This window comes from Patagioenas fasciata, chromosome 23, assembly GCF_037038585.1.
Source record: "Patagioenas fasciata isolate bPatFas1 chromosome 23, bPatFas1.hap1, whole genome shotgun sequence".
Taxonomy (NCBI): Eukaryota; Metazoa; Chordata; class Aves; order Columbiformes; family Columbidae; genus Patagioenas; species Patagioenas fasciata.
The window spans coordinates 4,952,127-4,967,039 of NC_092542.1; the positions used below are offsets into that span (position 1 = coordinate 4,952,127).

Consider the following 14,913-nt stretch of genomic DNA (forward strand, 5'->3'; position numbering starts at 1 on the left):
TTATTTTCAATATAATTTTCAATTTTATTCCTGTAATAAGCTAATAAATCTGTGTCCAGAGGCGAGCATACACGCCAAGTCATTGTAAATTTATTGAAACTTGAAGCGCTAGATTATTTCTGCACAAATTGGTCCGTGAGCCTGGATGCTTTAGGAAGATGAGAGCCTAGCGAGTGATGTTAAATGGATTTTGGGGTCGAACTGAGGGGCTTGGAGCTCCTTTTTTGTAGGGAAGTCCTGGAAAGCATGAAGACAAGTCTCACGCCACTTGCACAGCGGCATAATTGCTGCTGAGGTTGGTACCCGCCCTCTCTGGGGAAGCGTAATCTTGCCCTTCCCTTCTGTGGTTGATACGGAAATAAGTTTATTCCTGTGGACTTTGTGCTCCCGTGTTGCTGGAGTGTGATGTTTCCATGGAAACGCACCGAGATGCCATTGGGAGGGAGAGAGGTGTGAGCGACAATAACCATCAGCCCTCGAGTGATGGATTTTCCTTGCATCTGTACACCAGCAGTTAAAATAGCGCGAGCCTTGAGGAATCTGCATCCCCTCGCATAAATTCCTGAGTTAGAAGGCAAGACAGACACCTGTCCCAGGAGACTCTGACAGACAGCATGTGGATAATAAAATCTCATTTAAAAAGAGCTGCTCCTGTGCTGCATTTCTTTATTCCAGGACTCCAAAACTACTCCATAAGTGGTGTCTGCATCCTCTGAGGTTCTCTATGGTCTTCTAATTCCTTTTTAGCCGCTTTCTACAGGGTTCAGAAGAAAGGAAACATTTAAATAGGAATTATATAACAAAATAGGTGATTTGGGCCCCTTAGAAACCGATTGAATCTTGATGAAGTCAGTAGACGTTTCAAGGGATGTGAGGGAGCTTTGGAGCAGATCGTTAGCCCTGTTTAATTGTGAAATGAGCTGTTGTCATGTCTGCCTGATTTCAGTCACCTCTGTTAGCCACTTGTATCGTGAGGAGAGCCCCAGGGAGCTGTTGTAAGCTGTTCAGTTGGAAATGCACATGTCTGCACTCTAAAAAATAATATTTTGGCCCAGCTCAAGGTCCGTGTGGTGCTGGGATCTTCTATTTGGGGAAAAAAAGCAGCAGCAGGTTATATAGAGGAGAGGATGCTATTAGCAAAGTGATGGGCATGGGAGGCATTAAAAGCCCTCGTTGGAGGCTGCAGCTGGGCTCGACTTTCTTAACACTGTCAGCAAAACGAACAGAGGAGCAATTTGGATTGAGGATGAGGGAGGCAAATTATTTCCCAGGCAGCCCTACTGGTCCCTGCACCAGGTGCAGAGCTTTTATTGTACATGTTATTTTTGTGGTAAATGTGAATGATCCGCCTGAGCGGAGCCCAGCCTCTTTGCATCTCGGAGGTGATTCTTCCTTTTGCTGTGTGAAGTATTTCTGGCTAATTCTGTGCAAAAATTTTGAGAACCGGGGAACAGAAAGTCTCTTGTCTTCTTTGGTCACAGCACCATGTTAGCGGGGGATGCACAAGCTGGACCTTGACAGACTCGACCTAATAGCGACGGCAAGTGTGACAGTGAAAAAGCAAAGGCAATTTGTCTCCTTGCTTCCTGGTTTCCAACTGCTTGTGGTTTTTGTTTTTCTTCTTTTTCCTCTTTCAACTTGCAGGTGAAAATGGCTGTGGAAGAGAAGTGGAAAACTTCAGCTGAACAGGAGGGCGAAAAGGAACCATGTGTGCTCCTGGGCCAGCAGCTGGGCGAACCGGGAAAATTTGCTTACGCGGCGCTGTGCGGGATATCTCTGGCACAGCTCTTCCCTGAAAAAGAGCAAAGGTACGACACAGGCTGGCAAGGGGTGAGCAAAGGAGGTGGCTTTTAGGTAGCAGCGCAGGCAGAGCTGGTATCAGACTGTGTGGGGCCTTCTGAAGGTTGAGGAGTGGAAGATCCTTTTGACATTAAGTGTTTTCTTAAGTGCATTGACTTTTTTATCTTATAGATTTAAAACTTTTATACTTTGGCACAAATCGCATCCCTTAATTCTGCAGACTTTGGAGCATGTATGGAAGCAAGGTCTGACGTCTTACAATGCTTTGATTTTTGTGTGAACAGCCACAGATAAGCATTTGAAACCAAGGATCACTCAAAGTTTGCAAAAATACCCATTAACAGAGCTTTAACTGCTACTGTTGCCTTCCAGCTCCTTCAGGATGGAATTTATTGAGGGCTTTGTGAAATGGCTGGACCTGCCCGAAGCTGTCTTACCTGCCATGACTGCATTTGCTGGTGGCTTAGGAGGTGAGGGCACAGAAACTTTTGCCCAGATTTTGCTGAAGGATCCCATCTTGAAAGAAAATCCAGTTGTCATTACCCAAGTAAGTTCCTGTGCTCCCCTCGCTCTTGTTTGCAAGAGACTTGTCATACCTGTCTGTTTGCAACTGAAGTTCTGTTTGTACAGTCAAGGAAGTAAAATCAATATTTCTGATACGCATATACTTCTGAGTAGCTGTGTGGGTGACTGGCAGTCTCTCTATCCATTAACAGCTCGTGGAAGCGATGAACATGAGGCACAATTACTGTCTGTTGAATTAACATTTTGTGTCTTTGATGCTGTTGCCCTACAGAACAGAGAATGGTCAAACTTTTTGCTTCGACTTACTATTGCAGTGGTTTTGATTCATATCTGTTTTCTACAGTGAAACACTGAGCAAGATAGACCTGTTTTACATTTGTTTCCAAACCTCTTCACCATCCTGTAATACAAAACATACATGCTCCAAATAGCACCATTTGCAAAGTCTTTTTTTCCAGAGTCAGCTTTGGCTGGAAGGAAATAAGTTACCGTGACTATTTTCTTTCGCTGAGAATGAGACTGTGACTACTCCATAATGTTCTGATGTAAGAGCTGATGTAAAGATAAGAGGCAAAGCATTTGGGTGGTGTTCACCTTCACCCCAGAGCCTCATCTGGGGACGATATCTCCTCATCCAGGCCCACGTTATGCAGGGCGAAGAGCACAGTTGGCTGCTGCTGATGCCACATGTAACATGGCTGCTGTCACTCATGCCCCGTGCTGTCTGCTGCACACAAGGAAACAGTGAGACATCCTGCGTGCAGACAGCACTCTGGTATTGAGTAATAGTTATCACACGGTCACCTTCAGCAGTGGCCCAACAGAACAGCAGATGCAAGGACATGGCTGCTTAAGTAAAGATATGATAGGAGTGAACGTTCATCGTGACCAGCTCCCATTATCTCAGCCATCTCTGGTGTCTCCTAGTGAGTCCATAAAAGGCCTCAGAGGATCTGCTCTGAACATCCGAATGTTACAGTGCCCAAAGTCCTCTTAACAGTACACTGACAGAGAATCTTGAGCTTAATTACTAAGTTAGGACAGATCTTCTAAAATAAGAGGAACTGTTTTGATGTTGTTTGCCCAAAATCAACAAATCCACACTCATTTTTAAATGGCTTGCTGTTTCCCAGGTTGTTTCTCTCATTCTCTCTGCTTCAGGATGGATTCTCTAGATTTAGGCATGTCTTCCTGCATTGCTGCCGAGTTCATTAAGTGTGAAATTTTGGTGAAATTTAGCTGGTGCTTGCTCCAAGCTTACGTTGCACCAGGGCTCCATGTGCTTTTACAAAAGTGGGTATGCATCAGTGGGAGTGCACGGTATTTTGCACTGAGGCATTATCACCTGGTGATCAGGTGAAACGCAGAAGCCGCAGACAACAATTCTTTGATTAGTTGAAAGCAGAGATCAGGAATAGCTCTCAGTGTAATGCCACAACATCAGTACCTCATGCAGGCAGGTATGTGTGCAAGGTGATTGATTTTTGTCCAAGGAAAGATAGAATTAAAGACTTTTGTAGAGCAAGGCAGAAGAGGCTTGCAAGGTATTGGAGACTTCAGTGTAACAAGCAGAGATCAGCTTTTTACATCTTACCTGAAAATAAACAAGCTGCGGGACAAAGCTTTGTGAATTCTTGACATGTTGTTTTATGGTGCTCTTGGTTCTTTGTCTTCAGCTGCTGCTGATGCAACATTTACTGTTTATTTAACAAAAACACTTCAATTGCTCGGTGTGTCCGGTGGCAGGGTCCTGTCAGCACTAGTGCCTCAGTTTTTGAATTCCCTCCATCTTAGCATGCTGAAGAGTTGACGCATGAGGTCAGGAGACTAAAGGTGAGCTCACCGTGGATTCAAAGAAAATTTGAGGATTGTGGAGTTTTATCTTTGTTTGCATTCACTGCAGATGACTAATGCAGGCAAATGTTGGTTAACCGAATCCTTTAAGGTCAGTAGTCAAAACACATAAGCTGTGGGTGCAATATGAGAAGGCAGTGCAACAAAAAGAGGTGAAGAAGTGATGACAGGTGTGGAAATGTTCTAAGTTCTTAATATTATTTTTCCTCTGGACATACTTAGAATGTCCATTTTCCTGTATTTTTCTGTACATATCCACTGTGATGTGGACTGGATGCTCTCTGTTCTTGAGGAAATGAATTTTGAACTTGCGGCAATTAATAAAAAGCTGGCAAAGCCTCTGAATGAAGCTCGCTTCCCTTTCTTCACAGGGCTTCTCTGTCCTAGGGGCGGCAGTCTTGTGCTCAGGGAGAATCAAAACACCAACTTCAAAATAATAACTGCTGCTTAGAGAGGGAAAACAAACTTGCGAACTAATCTAATCAATGCTGATTGGATTCCAGAGGACTGCACAGTAGTACATGCAAAGCCTATGTCAATTAGAAATAGTTGAGAATGATAATTGGCACAGATGCAATAAAAAGAGTAGTTCAATTTTATTGCTTGATTAGCTGGATCCATCCCTAACCTTTTGAAATACATGTATGGAAACGCTTAGGCCAGATGTTTAAGAGAGGTTATTTGATGTTAGGTGCCACAGAGGATACTGGGCATATCATATAGGACCTGAGGCACAACCCACAGTTCCCTTTGCAACACACAGGGATTAATTTATTGCTTACAAATGGTAATAACCCTGTTCCAAAGGCTATTTACATTATTCCGTGGAAAATTATGGCATCAAGATCACAAGCTTCACCTTATTCGAGACTTCAGGCTCTTTGCTTGGTCAACCTTCTGGTTTGGACTCCCAGCGCTGGGTCTAATGCTGGGTTTTGACACCTCTGTGCCAACCGTTCCCCACAAAACTGCGGCCAGGGAGGGGCTGATGGTGTTCGTCTATCTAATACCTGCGTCGTTAGAGCACTCAGGCTTTGGGAAAATGGGGTTACATTCCTCTCTCTGCTTGTAGAAATAATTTCTCCAGTTCCCACATCCCACCAACCAGTGTGTGTGCATGCACTGAATACTAATTGTGGCCAGAACTAAAAAGAAGCCTTTTTTTTTTTCTGTAGTGTGGTGATTAGGGGAACAGAGGAGACCTGATTCAGTGGCTAACAAATTAAAAGCATTACTGACATACTGGGAGCAAAGGTTTTGGGGTTATAACTGGTGAAGAAGCACCTAGAGGTGGGAGTTCAGCTGCCCTAATCCTTTGGTTTCCCCAGCCCTGTGCAAACACTCTCTTCTCCTTTATGAAACAGCCGACTCATGTTGAAATTATATTTAGAGTCCAGGCACTTCCTTTTGCCTGGATAATAACTATAGTTTCCCCCTCTTCTAGTAGGAGTTGGTTAAGGATGGCTTGTTCTCCATTCTATGCTTCTCATGCAGTAGGGAAAAGATTAGAGACATTTTTACGATACAAATTTTGCTTAGGAGCTTATGGGACTAATAATCATAAACTCTTTGGCAGCCGCCTACATCTTTGGCTGCATATTTTGTGTTCCCAAAGGGCTGAAGGATTCCCTGTAAAATTCGGCTGTGTTTTATTTGTGTGTAGGAGAGGGAAGGAACTAGACTGAGCGAGTGCTCAGTGTTCTCGTTACATAAAGAACTAAAAATTTGTCCAGTGACAATAAAAGAGGAGAATAGACACTGACCTCTTTTTTTCATGGATTTGTCCGTAGAAACCATCTATTGTATTGATTTATTTATCTGATTTTTTAATGGTGAAGAGCCAACACACAAGTCAAGTCCCCCCAGTCTTGACAGATGGCCATAAATTTGAATTTTCTGGTTTTGAGCACTTAATCCAAAAGAACTTCATGTCAGTTTAGCCTTACTGCCTAGAGCTATGAATTCCCAGAAAGCCAAAGAAAATAGGGGCCACTGGTCCATTAGAACAGCATTCAAACCTGTTACTTCTGTTGAAAATATGAGTATTTATGACCATATAGTGAGCAGAAGTTATTGGAGTGGTAGGAAGATTAAAGCCCTGTTCCTCCAAACTTTGAAGTTTGGTGTAATTGTGGTGCTTTCAGTTGTAACAGGATGGCTATAACAAATAATATAGGATGCTTCAGCGTATACCATCCATTATATACTCCTGTCCAGCCATTAGTACCTGCATCTGGAGAATTTTGTATTGGAAACATCTGGCTTTGCTCTGCACTGCCCTACTATACTGTAACGTGATGGCTTCCCATGTTTATGAACTGAATCTGCAGTAATTAAATCACAGTCCAATGGGTTTTCATGCCTCCATTTTGATGTCTCCAGGCATACATCATCACTTTTAACTTGAATATTCTTTTTTTTTTTCTTTTTAGGACCTTCTATCCTTCTCTCTTAGAGATGGTAAGTTTACCCACCATTTGTTCTTTGTAAGAATAACGTAGGTGAGTTTATGTCTGATAGTTTAAAATGCTCAAAAAGCTCAAGGTACCATCCTATTTTATCTTGTCTTCCTTTATAGCAAAACCAGCACACTCTTCCCCTGCGTCCACTACAGCGAAGCCAACTATTATATTAGGGGTGATTAATAATACCTGTTAAAAATTGAACAGCTGTTCACCTCCTTACCTTCATGGCATGTGTTGCCATGCAAAAAGTGATGGTAGGATAGTTCTGAACTGAAACTGGTTTGTATCCAGTGTTTCCAGGGGTGCAGGCCACCTCCTCCTTTAGGAAGCCAGTGAAGCTGTTACGAAAATCTCAGCCTAGCAAAGCTCCTGGCAGATTGCTTGTTGCCTAAAACGAAGAAAAAAAACACTATTCAGGGAATAATTTCCAGAGTGTCCTGTGAAGCCTATTAAAAATAAAAGTGATTTTACTCATATATTATAGTATGAATAAAATAATTTTCTGGTTTACAATGCGTAGCATGGATTAGTCTGAGAGAATTAATGACATAAAGACTGGCTACTGAACAAAATGTTCATTTCTAAAAGAAGCCTGTCCTGTATCACTCCTTGCGTTTTTTAAATCTCTGTGTTTTAACACGTTCTCACATGAAGGACCTCACTGGTTGCTGATTAGCCTGTTTCTGCAGAACAAAGTACCATTTTTGCTCTTGCTTTATTTTTAATGGAAAATTGACAAGTCAGTTATTGCAAAACTGCTTATTTTGCTAAGCTGGAATTTAAAAGAAATATATTTTCAAGACTCGCTAACTTAGAGCCAAGCTGGTTAAGTATAATAAAAAGCGAAGTTGTGTATTAGCAGACAGGAAACAAGAAGGCTGCTCCTCAAAACACCTGCTTGGGCTTGCAAAACATGGCACATATCAGGGATGAAGCGAAGAAAAATACCATCCTTATTTCTCAACTACGCACAAATCTCCAAACTGGCGTCATTAAAGCCTATTGAAGTAGTTTGGTATCGTGGTATTGATGGCAATAAATTAATAAACCTAATAGACTGCTAAGTGCCATATTTGATCTACGTGCAGTGGGTATCAGAAACATACTTTATAGTTGGGTCTTGCCAGTATCTTCACCCACCACTAGAAAAGCAATTGCATTTTTCATCCCAGAGTGCACCAAGAACCCTTTACTAAAGCCGGCAGGTGCTACCGAGAGAAACACATTAAGAAAGCAAGACTTGGCACAAATAATTTAAAATCTGTTACATTTAAAATGTCTTTTCTTAAAGAACACCTGCTTATAAGCCCAGGAGGAGTCATTTCCCCTGTGGCGTGTTGTCTGAGCGCACTGCTCACTCCTGCATCTCCAGCAGTGAAGTATCAATGTGAACAATTGTCAGTGATGCTACGAGGTGAGCTGGTGTGTAGTTTTAAACAAGAGTCCCTCTTGTTGCCAACAAGATGGATTCAATACAAAGGTTTTGCATGGAGGCACGTTTTTACAAGATACCACATCTTGCACTGGTGCATCATTGAGGTGTATTGTGTCCTGTTACCTATAGATATGTATATATGGGGTATTTTGAGTTAGGACTGGTCTTGCTGCAGCATTTCTCTGCTGAGAAGATGCAGCCTATCCAGAGCCATTACAGAGGATGAAGAGCGAAGGGTTTATGACCTCTTTTTGGCCACAGAGACAATTACCTGGTGTAGTGACTCTGTTCACAGGATGAGGTTTGCAGGGATTAAGGATTTTCCATTTGTCACGCTCTCCTCTAGATAAAGGAATTGTCTTCAAACACACAGAAGATGAAGAGGGCCTGAGGGAAGGAGCTTTGCTTGTGTGGGACAGGGTCCTGCAGCACAGCTGAGTGCACTGCTCGCTATTTAATCTGCCGTGATGCCAACTGACTGATTTCCTGGGCTTCCCTCTGTTTAAGGGTACTACGATGCTCGAGCAAGGGTGTTGATCTGCCACATCACCTGGCTGCTGAGAGTCCCCTTGGAGGAGCTGGAAGTCCTGGAGGAATCTCTGCTTGAGAGCTTGAAGGAACAAAAAGAAGAAGAGTCAGAGTAAGAACATTTGGGTTGACTACGGCATGAAAAAATTCTGCCGGTGCTTGAAAGCTTAGCCGTGATTCCTTGTGCCTAAGTCCAGTCTCTGATCATTCCCCCCCATGGCTCAGTGCAATCATTTATGGCTTGATGAGGGTTGCAGAGCCCTCACAGCACTTTGGCTGTGCTGAGAAGCAGGAATCACAGAATCATGGTATCATAGAATCATTTTGGTTGGAAAAGCCCCCCAAGATCATGGAGTCCAATATTCCCCCAGCCCTGCCCCTGCCCCATGTCCTGAGAACCTCATGTCCGTCTGTCCAGCCCTCCAGGGATGGTGACTCCAGCACTGCCCTGGGCAGCCTGTTCCAACGCCCCACAGCCCTTTGGGGAAGAAATTGGTCCCAGATCCAACCTCAACCTCAAGGAAAGCTCAGCATTCTTAAAATCAGAGCTGGTAAAGGCTACTCCGTGCTGACCTGCTTCACTTCTGTGCTCCGGTTTCCTCTCCTAGACTGTAGATTATGCTTAACTACATCAGAAAGATCTTGTGTCTCTTATCTTTTGACCCAATATTCTTCAGCTAGAACTGCCTCTTGCAGAATGAAGTAAGTTCCTATAAGTTTGGGATTAGATCCTCAGTTGCTGATTTTCTATGGATCTGTCTTTCTCTGTGTCCTGTTCGACAGCTGTTGAATTCCTTTTGAAGGTAGATCTCTGAGGGCAACAATCTGCATCATTAGATACTTACACACCTGACTCCTACTTTTGTGTTACGAATATAGGATTAATTCTCTTAATCACTAGTTCTTAGATATGAAAATGCCGAAATGTTGGTATCTACAAGAAATGTAGTATTTTTATATTTCATGTGTTAGGCAGGAGTTGCGTGAAGGTTTAGCAATATGTAAGGCAGTAAACATGTCCGTAGTGGACTTTCTGTCAACTCAGCAAACAGGTTATGAGATTAACCTGAGTGCTAATAAAGGCTTTAATCAATGTTCCTGACACAGTAAAGTTCAGACGTTACCGTGGCGTCCAGCATGTGACAGGTCTCTTTCAGTTATAGTTTATTTAAATAAAGCTTAACTTTATAGTGCACTGTAAAAAGGGAAAGTCAGAATAATCTCAAAGATCATGGACTGCTAAACAGGACACGGTTTGGCATGCAGGAGCAAGGGTTGGTATTAATGGGGACTGTTTTGCTGTGGCTTGTGGAAACAAACTCAAACCTGTCCCTTTTGTGCAGGAGAACATCGATGCCAAGGGTGGGGTGTCATTTGCAAAGATGATGCTCCAGTACCTAATTCTGTATCAACTGGACTTGTGGCTCCTGCAGCACAACCCAAAAAGACAGCAGTGATAAAGGCGAGAGCAACTGGAGGATTTTGCTGCATAATTAAAAGTGTGGCTTTCAAACCCATTGGGTTTTGTATCTATCCAGTGGTTGCAGTCATGGAAGTAAATACCTATTAGAGAAAAGAGAAAAACAATATAGTGAGAGTAGTCCAAGACTGCTGTGCGAACACATTCGTTACTGCGTGTCTAAAACAGGGCTGAGATTTGTGGAGAATCAATGACCCTTGGTTTGTTTTAAAGTTAGGAGTCAATGGGGAAAAGAAGTGGAATATAAACCTGTCACCGCTTTGACCTCACAGATTTTTGGGGGCAGGGAACACATCAGCATCTGCTTAGGATGCTTCCAGCTTTGACCATCCACTGCAAGAGGTTTTAGAACAATAACACAGGGTTTTGGCAGCTTCTGCATAGGCAGTTTTTACTGATATTTATTAACAGAAGGTTTTGCTCCCACTTTTGTTGCTGTGTTTTGGCCTGTGGCCCAGAATGGGCAAGGTTAAATGTACATATGGACATCTATAGAAAAAAGCTCCAAATACTTAAATCCATCTTAACCAGCACCGAAAATGTCCTGACCTGCAGGCGTGAACCTCTCTTTCTGTGAGAAACTGGAAAATATGGCATCATTTGCTCGCCAACGTGTCCATCTGACGCTTTTCATCATTGGAAAATGACCTGTCATTCCACCTGTAAAATCCCTCCGAAGATAATTTGTGGTTCAGGCAAGAAGCTGCATATCCAGGATCACTAAGGGTAAAGAATTACCAGAAGAGGCAGTTAATTACCATAGTGGAAAAAAAGGGCAGTCTGATAATCAAGTGATAATTGCAATGCAGAACCTATTAGGAAAGCAACTGATGAACCACTATGTAGAACAGAAATTGCTGGATATTACCAACATAGGTATGAGCAGGCAGACTGTAGGACTGGTTTAAAGAACACCTCGAGCAATATTTTTCCGAAGCTGGGCATTCAGGTTGGTGACTGCAGGCACAATCCGGGGCATATCCAAATACTGCCTTGAGCGTGGGTTTGTAGAAATTGAGCTTGGTTACACAGAAAATGCTGAAGATGCAGCCATTGCAGGCAGCGCTGTTGTTCTTGGCTGCGTTTGCTGCTGCGGCAGGTAATACACAATCTTTTTTGGAAGATTTCTGTGGAGGCGAAGCCTCCGTGCTGTGCAACTCAACGGGGGTTCTGCTGTTGACTTGAACGGCGCGGGGATTTCGCCCGCTGTGCTTCATTCTCCTCCTGCTGCGTTTTACAAAGCCGCGTATTGTTTGGGACTCATCTAAAACTGTCTTTATCAAAATTACAGTGCGCTTAGGGGGTTCCAAGAAGGATTAGGCCATTATATGGATAATGAAAATCCACAATTATGCTAGGATTAAAAGGGAAAATATCCAAGTTTGGAAGCAAGATACATTCTCATGTTTAAAGGCCTGGATTAACTGCTGCATTAGCAGGCTAGAAGGAACCTTCCTTTGTAAGCAATTTATTCCAGCATCCTGTTTCTCGCACTTTCCTCTGAAGGGCGAAGTATTTCTTCTAAGAGAGAAAACAAAGACAGTGGACAGAAGCCAAAAGCAGTGCCTAATAAGTGATATTTGTTCCTTTCAGGTTTATTTACCTGTTTCTGGTAAGTTTGTTAAAATGTAGCTTAAATGCACACAGACAAATGAACTAATGACTGTGTTTAATACCTCTTCTATTATTATGTTGTGATGTGCAATTAGAAAGCAGCTAAATGTAAACACTGTTGTTGGAAAATAGTTTCATTCCATCCCTCTGTTTGTTAGCACAAACTATGCCTATTCTCTCGTGTTTCAAACACTTTTCCCTGTTTCCCCTTAGCTTTCTTGGGTCTTTTCTAAGCCATATAGGCAGTTATTGAAATGCTTTTGATTTTTTGTGTCTTTTTTTACAAGCTTCAGCCCTATTAGGAAGGATATTCCAAGTAAGTAACATCTGTTGGCTTTTGTCAGCAATTACATCGTTTTAATTTAAATCTGTGGGTTTATGTCCGTGCTCATAAATCTGAGTGTGTTGTCACAGTCCACACCTGCTTGTTCCTTTTTACTGTTCCCAGTAGGGAAATTACACTGCAGAGAATAAAAACAGATTCTGATGCAGCGTTGTTATCTGTCAGGCTTTTCCATCAGCTTTTGTGCTTCTAATCCCCCCACAGAACTGCAGAAGTATCAAGAAAAAAGAAGGAAAGAAGAAGAAAGCTGAAGAGATACCTGCTGATCGGTTTGGCGACCGTTGGGGGCGGAACAGTGATAGGTGAGGCTGCTCTGGCAGTTTGGACATTTGCTCCTGAATTGCTTGCACATCACTGGGGGGGGGGTGTCTGAATTACACATTTGGCAGCAAAACCCATCACACCTTTTAGCCCAAACTTCAATTGTAAAGTGTTTGCTGCTTTGCTTTGCCAGGCTGAGTGTAGCATGTCACTTCAGATACCAAAAAAACACCCCAAACAAACAAGAAAAACCCAGACAAACAACAGAAGAAACCCCAAATCTAAGAGAAATATTTTCAGCCACGTGAAAATAAAACAGACATAATTAGCTGGAAAAGTTATTCCAATGTAGCTTCACTGGCTGGGGGAAATATTAAACTGACGTCGTCACCCTTAAAAAATGTTTTCTCCTCTTTTGCTCTTGTGTTGTAAGGAGGATCAAGTCTTCAGGTCTAAATTCAGAATAGTGTGAGACTAGATCAATGTTTCCTAAGCAAACAGGGCATAGCTCCCCCCATTCTACCACACATTCTTCCTTTGACTTTCAAATTGCTCTTCATTTTTACTGAAGTCAGTCAAAGAATCTGTGCAGAGACCCAGGGCCAGAAAGCCCCTTTATTGGTGATGCAAAAAAAAAGACCATAATTTGTACCTTTCCAGTAGCATTAGCAGCCCTCACACAGCACAGGGCAATGACTGCCTAGTTTTTGAAGGTGATTAATAGTTTGGTGATGTTACTTGTTACATCTTCAGGCTTGACGGGGGGTCTCGCTGCCCCTCTGGTTGCTGCGGGAGCTGCTACTATCATCGGGAGCGCTGGAGCAGCCGCTTTAGGTTCGACCGCTGGAATTGCTGTCATGGCATCGCTTTTCGGAGCGGCTGGAGCCGGCCTTACCGGTGAGAGAGCGACGGCACATTTCTGAGCTCCCGAGGCACAGGATCTTGCCTGTAAATGCAGAGCTCACGACTTAACTGAGCTCTGCAGAGCAAGGGAAGCAATGTGAAGTGTAATCCCACAACTGTGAAATTTAATTTCAATGCCGATTGAGATGCTGTGTAGCCCCTGATGACCAAGTAGGAAAAGAGTATTTGGGATGTAGCTTAGAAAGATGCTGCCACGGAGAGCAGCGGCTGTCGCAGCTGATGTCAGGTCTGCAGCAAGAAAAGCTTTCTGCTGGGATTCCTTCAAATCACACAAGCCCAGAAGAATCATGTTGGCTCTGTACCAGACTCTAAGTAATGCACAGACTCGCTGAGGGTTTTGGAAAGGAAAAAAACCCACAAACCTATCCAAATGACCCAAATAATTTCTTAGGAGCTTCTACTATTAGCAGTTTGTCCTTGCTGTGCGATTTCTGAGACTCGTGTTTCTGCCCTACTGTGTGTAGGATACAAGATGAAGAAGCGTGTGGGAGCCATCGAAGAGTTTGAATTCCTCCCACTCACGGAAGGAAAGCAGCTTCATATCACTATAGCAATTACTGGATGGCTGTGCGCAGGAAAATATGGTAAGAACAACACGAGGAAACCGAGAGGAGCCTGGAGAGCTGTGTCTTTCTTCCATTCTCGGCACAAACATCTGCTCTTGTAGCACCCTGTCTTCCCCCAGCTTGCATGGCCTGGTAACTAAAACACATGGACTCTCAACATAAGATTTTGCAACCCAGTCTGCAGTCCCAATCAAAACAGAGGAAGCAGAGAGGGCAGTAAATTGGTTGTAGTGATAGCAGGATTGGCAGTAATCATAGCAGATTAATAAATGTTAATAAATGCTGTCTGGTTTTGCTAGGAAAGGTCTGTTTGGAGTGGATGATTTCCAGCAGTAGTACAAAGTGTCTCACCTATCTCTGAGACCTTATGCTTATCCTCCAGCAATTAACAGAAAATAGTGTCCTTTTCCTTCTGGGTATCTGCCAGATAATGAGGTTTATTGGCAAGAAAGTTCTGTCAAGTAAATCCTGTTAAGCACAGCACTCGGGAGGTGAACTTAGAGGCAGCAACCTTGAAAAGTCCGTACTGTTTTAGTTTCCAGTATAGCTTGTCATTTAAAATATCTCAACTGTCTGCTGATGTGTTCAGCAACCTGACTGAACAGCTGCCAATTTATTCAGAAGCATCATAATTAACACTGGCTATCATTAATGCAAAAGGTTGTTGTTTGTTAGGTTGCAGCTTGCTGTCAGACTAAGGTTATTTTCACTTTTCATTACAACGCTTCGGCTTTTCTCATTGTCTGCTCACCGGGGGTCCAAATCCTCAGGCTTGGAGGGCTCCCAGGCACTGTTCCAAAGACAAGTGTGTCCCTTCAGGAACCTTTTTGTGTCCATTTGCCCTTAAAAGGGAGTTAAAAATGACACACATTCTTCTTCCATAACTAGCAATCTGCTGTCATGTTTAAAAAAGCAAAATCACAAACAGGAGAGAGAATATGGCTTAAAAAATTCTCAGGACCGGCCCTTCTTGGGTCTGTATGAGAAGATGGAGCTGCAGGACTTGGCCTGTTGGCTGATGCTGGGAGGAACATCCTCAATACCTGCTATTAGTATTAATATCCATCTGTCTTGGCAGCCTTTGAGGCAATGGAACAGGTCATGAACTCTGAGCCTGT

The 14,913-nt window shown here is 43.0% G+C and overlaps 1 protein-coding gene across 1 annotated transcript in view; it reads left to right on the forward strand.

Annotated features, from left to right (window-relative positions):
- Positions 1 to 14,913, forward strand: part of TMCO4 (transmembrane and coiled-coil domains 4) — a 31,880-nt gene that overhangs the window by 1,677 nt on the left and 15,290 nt on the right. Inside the window, exons 2-8 of the mRNA XM_065855069.2 lie at positions 1,645 to 1,808; positions 2,173 to 2,347; positions 6,612 to 6,639; positions 8,587 to 8,719; positions 12,249 to 12,346; positions 13,059 to 13,202; positions 13,694 to 13,813. Coding sequence (XP_065711141.1) covers positions 1,651 to 1,808; positions 2,173 to 2,347; positions 6,612 to 6,639; positions 8,587 to 8,719; positions 12,249 to 12,346; positions 13,059 to 13,202; positions 13,694 to 13,813 — 856 coding nt within the window. The 5' untranslated portion in view covers positions 1,645 to 1,650. The remainder of the gene's footprint in view (positions 1 to 1,644; positions 1,809 to 2,172; positions 2,348 to 6,611; positions 6,640 to 8,586; positions 8,720 to 12,248; positions 12,347 to 13,058; positions 13,203 to 13,693; positions 13,814 to 14,913) is intronic.